Here is a 17235-nt window from a genome sequence, read left to right as displayed (position 1 = left end):
AATATTGTCTTCCATATTCCAGGAAGGCAAAGCATTGTCAAACAAAGCATACATACATACGTGTATTTGTTGTTATACATTTAGGCTGAATCATTGTCCTATATTTTATACTTTTCCCAAAGGTAGCAACAAATATACTGTACCGGGTACAAGCTAATATTTCCAAAACTTATGTGCTTTTTTCAGTACATAAGCTGTTCAGTAGTTTTCATGCGATTGAGCAATAACTCTTGACACGTTTAAATAGTAAACATCAACACATCTATTTAAATTTCCAACCATTTATAATATTAGTATAGTACTGAAATAATGCTACCAATTTCTCCAATTTTAAGAGTGTGATTCCCCGTAGCATAATAATATATTTTATTGAGGCAGCTTGCCCGATTCTCATAACATAACCTTCCTATAATACGATGTTTTTGTGTTTATTATTGTTTCCTTAACATATAATATTGGTAATTAGGATTTCTCTTGTTATGTTTGACCTCACACAAGTTCATAGACCTAAACATATTATACCTTCATAATAATAAGATAGAGGTATACGCCTCTCTTCACTGTTACTTGTATATTTTATTATTTCTATTCTATGTGGCTTTCTAAGAAATAGCGTAAATAGCATTTTTGTATAAATTTCATATTTAGAATACGGATTATACCAAGAATTAGGTCTCTACGCGACAGTTACGTAATACAGCGGGTTTTACTCATGTGGAAAATTACTAATTTTTAGGGGAGAGCGGGGATGAAAGTCACATTTTTTTCTTTTTTTATGTAACTTCCAAAATACGTTGTTTAGGAATGATATTTGTATACCAAAGGATAGTGTAATTATTCTGGTACAAAATAAATAAACGTATTTTTGTATAATAATATCAGTTGTAGAAATATTTTGTATTTTCACTCCAAAGAAAAATGTGACTTATAACCCAGGGTCAGGGATGGTTGTCACAATGCCTAGGGTAGGTAGTCACATACTAAATAACAGGCAATTTATAAATAGAAAGTCACTTTTTGGTCTTATAACTTTACGGAATAGTTTTTAATTAAGAACTCTTAACCTAATGAATCCGTAGACAGTCTTTATTTCAGTCTGAACATTAAGAACAACAATTTTAGCAAATGTTATTTAGTAGACCAAATGTGCATGTTTCGTGAGCCCAAAATCCTGGCGTACCCAAACTTCTCTAGATTTGCTTGCTGAGTATGGCGACAAACAGACTAAGCAGAAATCTTAATTCTCTGTCTCTTCTTCACTGTTGTCAGATTTCTTCTTGTTTTTATTAGATTTAGAAACCTTCTTCTCTTATTCTTCTCACTCAATAAACGTTTTGGTATCGCTAGGGGCTCCCGGGTTCTTACTCCACTTGGACCTGGTATCACCAGGAGCTCATTGGGAACTTGATTTTACAAAGATTCCTCTAGCATCGGACAATCTATAAAATTTTCTGGCGTTATTGCTAAGACCCCTAAGGTATAATATTATAATATTCATGAGTCATCAGTCAATATAGAGTCATCGAGGAAAGATGGACTTCCATCAGGTTCGTTAGGGTGATTTTCCGGTGTTGATTGAAAATTGACGGCTGAAAAAAACAACCTCAAAACGCAAAAAAGCCAGCTCGCATACAGTCTCATGTGACAACCAGCCTCCGAAAATTTGTGACAACGAGCCCCATAACACGTTTTATAAAAATAACATTGAAAATAAATTCCGATCAATGAATATCTAAAAAACTATGCTACGATATTATAAAACACATTTCATCATCATCAAATGAACTGAAAGATTATTACTGTAAAACAAGAACGTATACTTACGAGGTTCGACACAGCAGCACAAAAATTTACTTTTGCTGTGCGAAAACAATAAACACGCGTGGGGCCCTCACGGCAGATCGGGGCAGTCTGACGCGAAGTGGGGACAGTGTTTTCAACAGACTTATTCGATAGTTCAGTTTTGTGTTAAGACCGCTGTGACAACCAACCCGTGAGACAACCAAACCCGGTCTCCCCTACGTACTTTCTTATTTTATAAAAAAACGGCAAAAATTCTATCGTGTATTTGCCTTAATCTCTGTAGGAAAACAAGTTGACAATATTTTCCCTTAATTAGATCTACGTAGAAACTGCCCCGAAGGCTTTGTTCGCACAAATATTGTACAAGTTATACCTAAGTGTGCTTGAATTTTCGGGAAACTAGGACAAAGCTATTCTTAGCCGGTGTATATGAAGAAAATTTTCGGGAGCATTCATAAATTCTACTTGAAATATGAGTCTTAGTATATTATATAGAGATGTTATTTTTTTTCATTCTAGTTGGATTTTCTATAGGTATTAAATAGATTACTGTATGTAATAACTTTGTGTTATGTATGTAATAACTAATAAGCTATTGATGATGAGCTTTCAAGTATATATTTAGTTTTTAACAGAAAATAATGGCATGTTATGGGCATGTTCTTATGATAATAAATAACGTGTCTCTGTCGTAAGTCGTTTTTCAACTTTTTAATTGTAAAGTATACATTCATGTGTAGGTAAATAATAATTTTATTAGTAGCTCAGATCATAATATTAATATTTTGACGATTTAGTTTAAAAATTCACTGGTAATCAATGAAGACAAACGTCTCGATATTTTGTGAAGTCTTACGATTATCCCTGTACGTTACAATAAGTCAATCAAACCGGAACCAACCAAGCTATTTCCATACAAATTTTCTTACAAATAAATTCAACCTTCGTTCGGCATTTCGGCCAGCTAGATTACGCAAATTGCGTCACGAATAGCCTTTTTATACCCAGTAATGTAGCTAAGGGTGATCGGAATTATGCCTGGAATTTGTAAATTGCTACTGTCAAATGCCTTTTTTATAACCGCATGCGGAAATACGCTATAAAAGATTTACTTTTGTAATTACAGCTAATGTAGGTGCTAATGTATGAAATGTTTTCCGTGAATACGTGAATATTTGAAGCGTAAACGAATGTTTTCTCCTGGAACAGGAAAAGTTTATGAGATAGACATTAAGAAAAACAATAAAGCTATTATTTACGTTTTAAAAACGTGTGTTGCAATAAATTACACAAAGGCTACCGAAATTGTGAGGATTCCTTGATGAAATATAAGAAAAAAGTCGTTTTGTAACATCCGGGTTTTATATAGGTACCAACATTAATTCATTAGAATATCCCTTACACAACAGTACAGTACCTAGTTCATTTTTAATTCAGTTTAAGGATTAATCGACTACGAGTTAGATTTCATTTTGTCGATAATATCACACGAAAAATATTTGTATAACTTGAATTCACCAAAAGTACAATAAAAACAGAGCTTTAGGTAAACCAGGAGATTATCCTTACATAAATTAATATCAATATCCGATACACAGTATAATAAATAAATTCAGTATAAAACGAAACAGAAGGGACGCGATTTACTTATTACCACTCAGCGATACATTATAACCAAGTACTATATTTATGAGCATGATGTACAGGATCATTTGTTCATATATATTTCACATCCACATTTAGTCATTATATCATAGATTAGATATGTCAGGGAAGATTCATCATATAAAACTATTAGGCTTATCAAGGTAAAGTAAAGAAGCTATAGTTTTAATTCTAAGACCAGAAAAGATCACAGATCATAAGATACCGGAAAAATAAGAGTCGTATCTTTACTGTAGTAATAAAAGTGTACGTAGGTGAAATGCCGTAACTATCGCGGCTCGTCTATATTGTATAAGTTTACACTAAAATGAGAAATCCGTAACTTTCGATTGGCTTAATCTTAATAAAAAACGACATAAAATAAAGAGATTTAATAAATCTGTTGGTGATAGATTTGTAGTTTTTTTTTTAATGAAACCTTGTTACAATAATTATATCTCATTATTTACCAACTTTTACAATTTAGCAACTGATGAAAGTACGATTACCTACTCATTTTTTTCTCAATTTCTTTAGTAAGTATAATACGAACTTATACTTACTTAGTATCTAATTTAATTCGTGTTAAGTGTACTATCGTAGTCATGTCTTGAGTAGAAGTCTCTAATAGAAAACGGAGAACAATAATTTTTTCGTCCGTTTGATTCCTCTCTATTATATCATTAGCACGTAGGTGGCTACTGGTCATGAAATTCAATACCCGTTGTATCTTAACGAGATTGACTCATACAATATTATTTACGTGACTGCAATGCTAAAAGAAGAACTGCTTTATCCACCAACAGTTTTAGATATTAAAAAATGTCGTTAAATCACCTTTTCAAAGTCAAAAATGAAGTTACTTGCAATACCTCTAGATTTTGTAATAAGCTTAGGTATACATTTATTTCATGACCTTAAATACATTATCAGAAAATAAGCGACGTATGTCTCACACAATGTTATCACTATAAATACTACAAACTGCTTAATCCTAGTTCCAGATGTTCTGTTCTAAATTAAATCGCGGTAAAACAGTTACGACAGAAACAACAAAAAATCATCCTGTATCCATTTATTTCACACACAAAAACTGTTAAATGCCATAACCATCTATACCACGGTTTAACCTGAGTCTGTTGGAACATTCCCTTATACGTATACCTACTACCGCTGTTTGACACTTGGGAAATATATACGTATATATTTCCTTCTACGCATACGTTTAAGCCAATGCCATCTATCTGTACCATTGTTTAACCCAATTCATTCTCTCCAGATGCGATGACGGTGGAGGCGGCGCGGCGGCAGGTACAGGAGGGCGCACGGCGTCACTACGGCTGGCCAACGGCCGGGTTTCGACGCAGTCAGCCGAGCATCTACCGCACTCGCCGGCTGACTGCGCCTCCGTGCGCATCTCCATGGACAACACCAACACGTGCTGCACGGACTCGCTCGTCACCGCCCTTGACGACGAGACCCTGCTTCTAGGTGAGTTAACTGGAACTCCTACAGCAGCAGATCCATAAACAGTTGATTCTACTGGAATGAATACTTCTTCTACAGCAGCAGTTCGTATTAGTAGATCATTAGACGCTGGATGTTAAGCTCTGCGTAGTTGTTTAATACAAACTAAACAATTAAGTTGCGTTTTATAAAAGCTTGGACACTCCTAAGCAAAGTACAGTAGCATATGCATCTAAAGAAATAGTACCTACGTATTGATGATGTAAGATGATGAGTTAGATGAAGTCGACCAAATTTTACTATACATGTTAAAACAATCTCCTCCCAATACGATATTGATAATAATCAAAGAAGTTTTTAGCTGACAGGTCTTTCCACTGTCTCAATAGTCAGCAAAACCCATTTTTTTGTACTACGGCCTGTACAACTGCAGTCAAATAAACATTAAACGGTTGAAATGATATGATGAAAGTTCTCTTCTTACAATACTTACATTCGTCACAATAAAGAAGGGAACAGGAATTTTATAACAGAATGTATAACAGAATAATAAATAGCACAGCAACATGGTAAATGTTTAACTTTATTCTTCAGAATCTTACACTACGATCTCTTTGCATATGCCTTGTTACATTTGTAACAAGGAACCGCAATATTGACTCAAGGAAGTCAAACAATCTGATGCAAAGCGCGAAACATACAGATTTTCTCTTGCATTCATTCAATGACTTTTTTATCTTATATAGAAATACTACATTGCTCCATTAATGCATGGAAAAAGTTAATTAAGAAATAGAAAAAAAAATAACTACTCAAATAGCTTGAAATAAGAGCAAATAAAATTCAGGCGCATCTCGCGCTCTCATCATCAAAATACTTATAATTATATGGCTTGCCGGAACAAGCCATTTTTTTTCAAACGAATCACAATTCTTCGAGTAGAATAACCAATATGGAAGATTACATTTCAATTTTATTTATTATATTATGTTAAAATGATGTTTTATTCAGGCATTCACGATTCAATGGTTATGAAATTAGGTACACAATAAATTGATTTATCATGCATAACTTTAAAAGATTGATCAAACCACTAACGGTAGTTACACAGTTTAAAGGATATACGTCTCGTATCAAAAGATTACTGGAATCGATAACGGCTTTTGAAATTGAAATTGATATAGCGAATAAGTACTTTAAGCCGATCTACCGTTTAGATCTCCAGGAATCTGTAAGCTTTAAAATTTCCGTCTAGAACACGCAGACAACTTAAAAAGCTGACTTTTCCAATATTATTTAAAGTAAAATATTGAATATTACAAGCATACACGATAAATGTGTAGTTCAGCTAAATTTGAATTATATTGCATAACGTCTCAATGCCGTTTGAATAATTATACTTGTATACGTAGTATATTATTATTAGTCTGTGATTATACTGAAGTATAATATGTCCCTTGTGGGCATACCCCAGATGTGTATGCAGATACATTTCACATTTGTATCTCTTGATCGATTCTTTGCCTAGAATTCGATCAGCAGTTTTGTTTTGTACTAAAGGACGCCCGTTTGGTCCAATTCTACAATATTATAAATATAAAAATGTGATTATTTTGGTTAGCTATCTACAAAATGTTGTCTGGCAAAAGCATCCCCTTTTTAATGAGACACTTAATTCGCCTTTCAGTAATACAGAACAGTATGAAATATAAGTAAAAAACCCGAATGTATCTTCATTAGCGATCCACACATATCCATACTCTGACCCGCGGCTGACACGTGTTCATTATAATAAAATTAATCCCACTTTTATCCACTCAGTTCCTTGAAAGTTCGAGCTATTTCTAGACGTTAACTGGTGATTACCGCCCCTATAAAATGTAGCCGTATTTTGTTTTATTCTTTTCTCTTTTTATAACACCGTCAAGAGTCATCGTGTTTCGTAAAGAGACGATTTTATAAGACTCCTTAAATTTAAATAGCAGAATGTTTCAGTGACGCTCGGCTTAACCCTGACCTGTAACAACGTCATTATATATTTTCCACTTGCAACCGCATACTCCTTGTGCTGGAGTAAATATACATGGTAAATATACATTTTTAATGTGAAACTAGCCTAGTTTTAGATGTGTATCTTTTTAGGTATAAGGGTCAGAGCAGATGTGTCAATTTACATAATTCTCATAAATTCTAATTGCTGGATAATTAATGAGATAAAAATGGTTTTACGTATGTTCAGAAGCTAATAACTCAATTGCTATTAGATTTCACTTTTTTAATGTACTGAAGCATTGCAAGGAAATGTGTAGCATAAACATTGCAACTTTTCAAGTACTTGTGAATTCTATAAAGTGGTGTCATTCACTATTTACCGGTACGATAACTATAAAATTAAGTATTATATTAATGGTAGTAAAACTTTATACAAATATAATGGGTTTTACAAGACCCCCTCTATGACTCATGATAAAAACTATTAAATAAATTTCTAAGAAACGCATACATACATATTACGCATAAAAACATAAAACTTATATGACGAATTACCAAGTAACATGCATTGTACTAAAAACATAACATATAAAATGTTCAGCGCATCCAACATCACAAGGAGGCGGGATGATTTTGCAAAACATCGGGTCTGTAAAACCCACTGCCTCGTCAATTAGGACGTCGCATTAACATTGTATACTCTTGCAAATTCCAAGCCAAACGTTATAAGCCCATTTCCATTTAATTATGTATTTAGTCTGCTATTTACTGACTTATAACTTGTAAGGCTACTTAAGTTTCATAAGATTAAATAAGGACTGGGACGCATAACAATGAGCTTATCAAAATTGTTTTGGAAATTCATTACATATGAATCAAGTTTCCAAGTTTCAATGTTTAAGGTTTTTAGTTATAAAATTTTTGTTTTGGAAATTCATTACATATGAATCAAGTTTCCAAGTTTCAATGTTTAAGGTTTTTAGTTATAAAATTTCTCGGTAAGGCGGTGTATATATTGGTCAGGAATGTTGAAGTTATATTTTCTGTGATAAAAATATAAAAAAATTGACAGAAGAAGCTTATCTATTAATTTGTTGAAAGTCATAAAAACTACAGCATTCACACATTTCGCGTTACAATTTTATTATATATCGACAGGCTTTAGTATAAAATAACGATTTTTAAAAAGACCTCTAATTTGTGGATTACAGTAGTCAGGTAAAATATATTAGAGTGCGCGTTTCCCACCTGATAATTATTAACTAAGTACAAGGTAATGTAAGGTAAACAGTTGAATGAATGACGTCTTGTTTATTTTGTTTAATCCAATAGCATTTTACTATATAATATAATGTATTATAGCTTCTTCCTATTCTTCCTGTTACCTGTATTTAAATCGTATAAATATAGAGCAATATTAACAATTATATGGTTCTGGTATTTGATATCAAATGGCACTTCTCCCATTTTATTTTCTTTTAAATAATAAATACACTTTTAAATTAAATCATAGAAAGTAAACCAAGCAGGCGGTAATAGTGTTTACTGTTTATATTGCCTTTCCTTACAACTACTATTTACTTTAAAAGGTCAAAAGTAGAAAGATTTCTCCGTATTATGTATTAGTCATTTATGAATCACGTTAGGTACATATGTTCTACGAGATAAATCAGTTTTCGACATTCTCATACAGTTAGCTCTGTGAATACATTGATTTATCATCGATGTGTGTTCAAAATATGACAAGCTTAGTTCGTACATGATAAAATGCGTAAAAATGTAAAACCAGTGTACATATGATGTATATTGGTACAATGATTAGGTAGAGCGCTAAAATAGTCAGCTATTGTGTAAACCTAATAGAAAAGCATAATATTCAGAATATCCTTCGTTTTTTTTTACAATGTCGGTTAAAAGGACCGACAATGTGTATATTGAATGCTTTTTGTTCATAAAATACCAAAGTTATGTTACCTCACTAAAATCGTAATAAACAAATAATTAAATCGTTCCCTTTTATTTTTTTAATAAGAATAGAAAAATTCAAACCAAACAGAAGAAAAGCTAGCTGAAACAAAAATGTATCTCCTGAAAAAAAATTTAAGACACGTTTAAACATACCATATGCACGGACGGATGATGGCTAAAACAAATAAAAAAAATATTTTTCTTTAATTGCTCCCTTATTAAATCTTAACGTTTGCGTGAATCTTTATACAATTAATATTCGAATGAAAATATATTTTTATACCTACTTGAAAAATTAAGCAGTGTTAACGGCACGTGCTATATCTTTCCGCCTATCAAATTATATAACTCGTGACTTGGATTTTTAATTTAGTGAAACATTTTGTAGAAAAATGTACATTAAAACTTCTAGAGTCACAAAAGGTATAATACAGCTTTCCCAATAATTAACATCTCTTACAAACACATATTTTATGTTACTAATGTAAGAAAAATAAAGAAAACTCTGCAGTGATAACTACTCTTCTACAGCTTGCACATTAAAATATTATAAAAATTTGTCTTTGTCATTGAAAAATTGCCAATATAGAAAACTTGAAAGTGGAAAACTTTAAATGAGTCCCAATTCGAAATTGGTAATTAATAATATCCATTCATAATCAGTATAAAATAGTTACAATCCAACCAATCAGCACTAATTATATAAAATAACCATTGACCTACACCTCCGAAGTACTGCAGTAAGTCTTGAAACTTATTAAAATTATTTAGATACTTTCCAACCGTGAAAAGCTGAGTGTCAATTGACATGCACTGTAGGTGTAGTCTTATAATTAACGAGCTGGGGTTACCATGATGTCTTGTTGCAGTATTATTTTATTTATTTATCATACTTTTTTGCTTTGAAAATACATAAATACATATAACAAAGACAATAGTAGTAGTTGTTGTTTCTGTAGAGAAACAGCAAAGGGCGGCCTTATCGCTAGGTAGCGATCTCTACCAGGCAACCCAACAATCAGAGGAAATTTAACAATATGATGTGGGTGAGCAAAAATAAGGCAATACTAACACATTGAAAAATGTGTTATTTATTATATTTTTCAGTGTGAAAGTGATGGCGCTAGACGACTTATATACTATATAGTGCTGTTTCTTTTCCACACTGGCAATAATACTGAAAAAAAAATTGGTTGTCTGTAAAGTCGCTTTACTGACGATAGTTGTACGTGACAACGATTGTGCTTCTTTGTCGCTCGTTCCGCGGTCTCGCTTGCGCTGGAACGCCTCAGAGCGAGGTAACGCCGCATGAGTCATGTTTTTTCAGGCGTGCAGCCGTTGTCACGTCAAAATGAAAAATTATTTATTTCGACCCACATTATAACAAGGTTTACATATACATAAGACACGACAATCGCCTAAACTAGGTACTAACCTGTGGTTTATGCGATTCCACACCATAGACACAGTGCCATTATGCAAGTGTGTGTGTGTGTGTGTGTGTGTGTGTGTGTGTGGGTGTGTGTGCGAGTATTTGAGTGTGACTGTGTTTGTGTGTGTAAGTGTGTACGAGGGTGCGTGCATAAGAAAATAATAGTTTAAAAAGGTTTAAAAACATCATGTCAATACTGCTTTAAAACATCATGGTACGAGGTTGAGCACTCTCGTAGCGGGAATTGCATTTGTAAAACATTCTGGCGATCATTATTGTCGTCATTAATGGAACTGATTTGTAGATGATCTTGTTATTTTAGGTCAGGATACTTGAAGCGGTTAGTTTTTATTTAAATTCGTTTCGCGTTTGATGGTACAATAAAGATATATAAAACTTTGTCTGGAATATTATTACGATACTATTTTGATTTTGTTATAATTGTTTATTTCTATAATCGAACACCGAAGTATTACGTTCGGAAAACTAGTGTATTAGAAATGTTTCATTTATTCGTAAGAAATAAGTTTGGATATTTTGATAGCCATAAGATTAATTAATTAAAGTTGAATTAAACTTAACGTTTGTTTTGAATTCTAATGAAATCTAATCAGAATGCGAATTAGAGGTGGTTGGATCCAAAACTACATCAAAGACCTGTCCTTACTGTAAAACTGTAAAACTAACAGATTAAAAGAAACTAATCTAATCTCTTAGGTGTCAATGTATAATTCCATTATTTTTCTCTGAAATGGGAGCGAATGAAGGGCGGATGAATAGTTGAATAATGGTACCTTGTACATCTGAGTTTGTTTTTCCTTACTTTTAATGCAAAATTTTACGCACGCAGATGCATTTAATCTGAAATAACCTCAGTGGTTCAATAAATATCTCATTTAAGACAAGAAAAAAAAATAGAAGATTTATTATCTGGTATGTAACGATCATTAATAAGCATGGGAAAAAAACAATTAATTGCTACTAAAACTTTTCAGAGCAACACACCGCAGATAATAATCAATATTAAAACTAAAAACCTATTAGATAAGAGGTTAGTGTAGTATACTGGTACAAAGACAAACCCCATGAAAAATAAATGACTCAATGTTGCGACTCTATATAATTATTTCGATCTATTGAAACACTGATATATCTTGTACATTACACGGGTTTAGACAACATACAATTAAACTATTTAGACTGTTTTGTGAATATATAACTAAAAGTACCTCGAAAATATAATAACAAAACATGAACAGATTAGTTAGTTGAAATGTACATGTATTCAGCAACTGCCCTACCTGAAAATTTTCACCCGAAGCGAAATCTCTACATCAGCATTCAGCTGCATTGTTCTGACAACAAAGAAGATTCTCACCACCTCGACAAAGTAAACCACGACAGCACGAACCGAAGACCAGGAACCAGGTAGTAAAGCGCGTTAACATTGACCATGATTACGCTGGAAGCGCGTAGTGACAAGGCGCATGGCTCTCCAGTCAGTCGACAAACGTGCAGTGTACCGCCGCCCACCACTGCGAGCAGACATACCCATGTCTTTCCTGATCGCGTTTGAAATATAACGTCGCGTGTGCTTGTATAAAGAAGAAAACAGTGCACAAAAATGTTCCGACAACGATTGCGGCGTGACGTTCGTACATAATTATTTTCAGGGTGTCAAGCTTTTGTGTTGTCCGGAAATTCTAACAATGTGTGAAATCTAAATTCATTGTGGTATACATATTTTTTTGTGTTTTAACATCCGTTTAATTGATTCGACGTTGTCGCTTTATTTTGTGAATCACGGCGCGGTGGTGATTTTTCAGATTTGGGTTACGGAGATATTGAAACTGAAATTGCCAAAATAAACATCATTCATTATTTTTGACTAATGCATCTGTGATAACTAATAAATATCTGTATATTGTTCTGTATATACTCGAAACTACTTTACAAGTATTAAAAAGTAACAATAATGTTAATCTATTTAAAATTAAATAAACAAAACAATCTATTTTTAGATCAACACTACAGATAGAGCTATTTCTAATTTTATAAATAATCGAATTTTAATGACAGTTCCACTCAAAACGGAAGACATAACTACCACTTATCATTTAGCGTTGCTTAAATTCGTTATCAAAGTAGCCAATTAATGGCGCTCCAACATAAACAAATCAATTATTATTACATATTACGACATTGAAACTGTAATATCCGTAACTCCTTCATTGGTCTGATCCAACGTATTGGTTACAGCCACTTGGTTGATCACAATATCATTTACCATACGATCACGTGGTCAAGACGACGATTAATTCATGTTTATTAAACAAATTAACTGTACGAGTGTGATATTGGATACCTAATTGTAGGCCAGATACGACACCTCCGTCGCGATCTTCAATTTACAGAGATCGTAAGGGATATCATACTATATATCATACTAGCTGTGCTCCGCAGTTTTACACGCAGTGCTCTGCTCCTGTTGGTTTTAGCGTGATGATATATAGCCTATACCTTCCTTGATAAATGGGCTATCTAACACCGAAAGAATTTTTCAAATCGGACCATTGATTCTAGAGATTAGCGCGTTCAAACAAACAAACAAACTCTTAAGCTTAATAATATTAGTAGCTATATAGACTTGTATAAGAATATTACACGGACAGATCTCAGTGAATATTTTATGCACATTGTATCTGGAGCGGCCGAATTTTGGGTCAGTGCAAGTGTTAAATGTGAAATGCGTAGGAACGAATGTTTCGTATTTATATTTCAAGAGGCAATTGGCTAAAAATATGTATAAACATAGAATTAGGCGTCAGAATCAGATTATAATAAAATTATTTTAAATTAACCTGATAAAATATGTATAATTTTTTGAAGTGAACTTCTTTATCGGCGTTTTTTCGTTACGCGTGACATTTTTCCGTTACGCGCCATCTTGTTCTTATCCCTACCACGTGTGATTTGACGTATTTCTGTAAAGTTGCATATAGTAAATTATTTTTTGAAAAATAAGGTCATAAAGTAGTTTCACGTCTTACGTGTGTACACTAGTACACGCACACATTTTTTATTTTTGTGTAGATCAGATTAATGTGTAAATTAGGAAAAGGAGACTGTGTAGTGTGTACCCGAGCGTTTATCTTCCCTAAAGGACTGGAAAAATAATTTCTGTAAATATGTATTATTAAAACACGAAGGAAAGCGTAGCGTTCGTAGCTACAGTAGATCAACTTGGGAACAATTAGATATGTAAACGTCAAAAACTATATGTAATTCTACAACTTTATGTTATGTTATATATGCTATAAGTATTTCTACCTATAGGTATATTTAAAGACATAATAATACAATTGAGATAAGGAAAGTAATACATTAGATATAATGAGTTGCAGGAATCAATAAATAAATTGGAATGATGCATGTCTAGGTAAAACAAACCAGTACCTGCTATATACTATTGAATCGATATGTGAATAGAAAGAAATAGTTAATACATATAGGTAATGAATTTATGAAAAATCCTAATACTAATAATAATTTTTACACACAACATTACTCACAACATGCCTAATACAATCTTAAAATACAATTATTTGCTGAAAACATTATGAAAAAGAAAGAATAAAGATATCGTGACTATGTAATTTGTATTGGAAATATTTAACACCTCCCCGGAGGCCATTTTGGTTGCAAAACTAACATCAATCGTCTTAATTCCTCTTCCATTTAAACGCAATAGATTATCTAAGTCATTTTTCATAATAACAACTTGAATTTAGTTTAGTTGCGTTCATTAATCAATGTACCACTAATGTCTTGTAGGAAGTGGCTTAGGGTTTAAAAACTCGGATTATAGTTCCGCTTTATATTCTATAACGGTGCATTTACATCAAACGAGCGAATGCTCTTTCTAACGTCAAATACTTTTAATGTAAGCAGCGTAGAGCATTCCTTAGTTGTTCTTAGTGCGTTCGATATTCAAAATATTCTACCTATGCAATGTTCTAATACTGAACAACACTGATTACGAATTTTCGTTTACACTAAAAGATAAAGAAGAAAGAATGCTCTTGTTCTAGCTCTAGCTCTATGTTCCTTCGATGTAAATGCACCGTAAGAATACTACTAATACGTCACTGCAGCTTTAAAATAAATATTGTTATAAATTTATAAATGCCTTTACATGCATCAAGCAACTCTTTCGCATTTGAGGATAACAACATTCATCTTCCTGAAATATTCAAATAATAATTATTATTTTGCTTGAACACAATATATGCTTCAACATGAGTGTTATTTGCCCGCATATTTAGAAAAAAGAAGACAAATTAAACGAATAGCATAAATTTTAAAAACTATCATAATATTTAAGTTTAATGTATTCACTGAGGCTACCTCATCACTACATAGTATAAAACAAAGTCGCTTTCTCTGTCCCTATGTCCCTTTGTATGCTTAAATCTTTAAAACTACGCAACGGATTTGAATGCGGTTTTTTTAATAGATAGAGTGATTCAAGAGGAAGGTTTTAGTATATAATTTATTATGTTTTAGACAAAGCGGGCGAAGCCGCGGGCGGTAAGCTAGTTAAATATAAACCTTAAAGCTCTCTATGTAATTTTTCTCTACTAAGTATAATAATAAACATTAACTTTACTATGCCAAAATTAAACAGTAGCCTAATTGGTAATGCGTCAATAATACATAATGGTGCTCTTAATCAGAAACATAGATAGCATAATAGCTATACATTAAAACTAAAGATAAACATTTACAAATTGATTCATGAATAAAGATAATACGAATTAATTACGATTGATTTGGTTCCCATCTTCTTTATACTATAAAAATGAATCGCAAAATGTGTTGGTAAGCGCATAACTCGAGAACGGCTGAACCGATTTCGTTAATTCTTTTTTTATAATATTCCTTGAAGTACGAGGATGGTTCTTATGTAGAGAAAACGTAAATATGTACCACGTGCGAAGCAGGGGCGGACCGCTAGTTGATAATATAAATATATTTATATAATAAAAATGAAGTGAGATTTTATATACCTGAAGCGGTTGAAGCCTGGTTTTGACGTTAAGTGTGGTATCAATTTCAATAATATGAGGTTTCGATTTAATTGGAAAATGAAAAACATATACACTTGAAACCACGAAAATGATAATTGACTCAATTTCGCGATAATTGTTATAGTTATTGGATCATTTTGTATTAACCTCGAAGTCACAGCTTTTAATGCTGTCTACCAACGTTAAAATAAAATATTTAAACATAAGGGAACAAAATAAATTCCTAAATGTTGTCTTCTGTCGTTTTAACAAGTATATACCTATGTACGTATATATCTGTCAACTGTGGTATTGGGTTACGACAAAAACAATTGAATATCTTAAATGGTATGAATAACTTTTATACAAAGATTTTGTTAATTTAGTTTAATAGAAGTTTATTTAAAATTTACCGTCGTATTCAAATTATATCAATAGGAAGGAAGATCGTTAGAGATGCACAAAAATAAAATTAAATGTTTTTTATTCATAATTATAATGAGCGTATTTCATACATTTTACAAAAGTTCATACAATTTCCACCAAGTACTGTATTATGAATAGCTTTTTGTATGCATTCTTGCAAAGGCCTTCACCTTGACAATGAATTATACAGGGATAGCAAACTGCACAAAAACATAGAGTCAATGTCGTAGCTGTTTCTTTTAGACCGGAAATACTGTAATAGTATATTTTTTTTGTATTTGATTTGAACGAGTTTAACGTTTTTTATGCTTAATTTTGTCGGGTTCTTTTCAATCTATACTAATATTATAAAGCTGAAGAGTTTGTTTGTTTGAACGCGCTATTCTCGGGAACTACTGGTCCGATTTGAAAAATTCTTTCGTTGTTAGATAGCCCATTTATCGAGGAAGGCAGAGGCTATCTGTGGAGACTATAATATGTCATCTCGCTAAGACCAACAGGAGCGGAGCACTGCTAATCTATACATATAATAAATCTGTAGAAGGGTCAATTCTGTACATTGAAAATATTGAAAAAATAAATAGCAGGGGGTGTTACTGGATCGATACCAAACCCAAATATGTGATTAAAAAAATTTTTGTCTGTCTGTCTGTCTGTCTGTCTGTCTGTCTGTCTGTATGTGAAGGCATCACGTGAAAACTAGCGGTTCGATTTCGATGAAACTTGGTATAGTTATACCTTATTACTACGTTGGGTATTATTATAGGCCTAGCCGTATTTGGGAATTGGGTCCAATAGATATTTATAAGATGTTATTGACAGAGGTACTCAAAATGGAGAAATAACCATCCACGCGAAGACCGACATCCGCGCGGACGGAGTCGCGGGCGGAAGCTAGTATTAAATATTCGTGGATATTATGCTTAAATGCGATACATAAAAGGCTAATAAAACATCCTGTCGTTAAATTAAAAATATTAAAATAGTTAAAAATGGTACCTACGTGAAAATTTTAAAATCATAAACCGACTGTTATTGCGTATTTCTCGAAACTTTATGTTGGCATCTGTATTTAACACTCGAATAATATCGTTTTGCGTCATTATAATTTAATTTGATAGTTTGTTTTGCGGTTACTATGTAAAACTATTACTCTGTTTATTAATTCCATATATTTTAACTACCATGAATATCCCAGATAAACAAAAATTTAAACAAAATTATTTATTAGCGAAGAAGTAGAGCAGAGCGCTTAATATTATGAATTTATCTTCAATCTTTGTATTATGCTTGTTATAATATTATATATAAGAAGTGGTTATATCCACTAATTTTTAAGATAAGTTTAAAGTGAATAGTGAGCTTTAAAATATTTTGAATAGTGAAGTTATTAAATGCGGTCAACTACGACGGGAACGGGACTTAACTTTTTCT

General features: G+C 32.5%; 1 protein-coding gene across 7 annotated transcripts in view; it reads left to right on the top strand.

The window, feature by feature from the left end:
* LOC123698853 (potassium/sodium hyperpolarization-activated cyclic nucleotide-gated channel 2) overlaps window positions 1-17235 on the top strand; it is a 180201-nt gene that overhangs the window by 85836 nt on the left and 77130 nt on the right. For 5 of the 7 annotated variants that reach the window (XM_045645639.1, XM_045645638.1, XM_045645640.1 and 2 more), the window contains exon 3: window positions 4727-4938. In XM_045645639.1, coding sequence (XP_045501595.1) covers window positions 4727-4938 — 212 coding nt within the window. Of the gene's footprint in view, window positions 1-4726; window positions 4939-11806; window positions 12041-17235 lie in introns of those variants that run through there. The other 2 variants (XM_045645647.1, XM_045645646.1) reach the window with 2 other exon arrangements.

Source organism: Colias croceus, chromosome 17, assembly GCF_905220415.1.
Source record: "Colias croceus chromosome 17, ilColCroc2.1".
NCBI lineage: Eukaryota > Metazoa > Arthropoda > Insecta > Lepidoptera > Pieridae > Colias > Colias croceus.
Note: the sequence above shows the minus strand (reverse complement) of the source record. Positions and strands in the feature narration are given on the sequence as shown.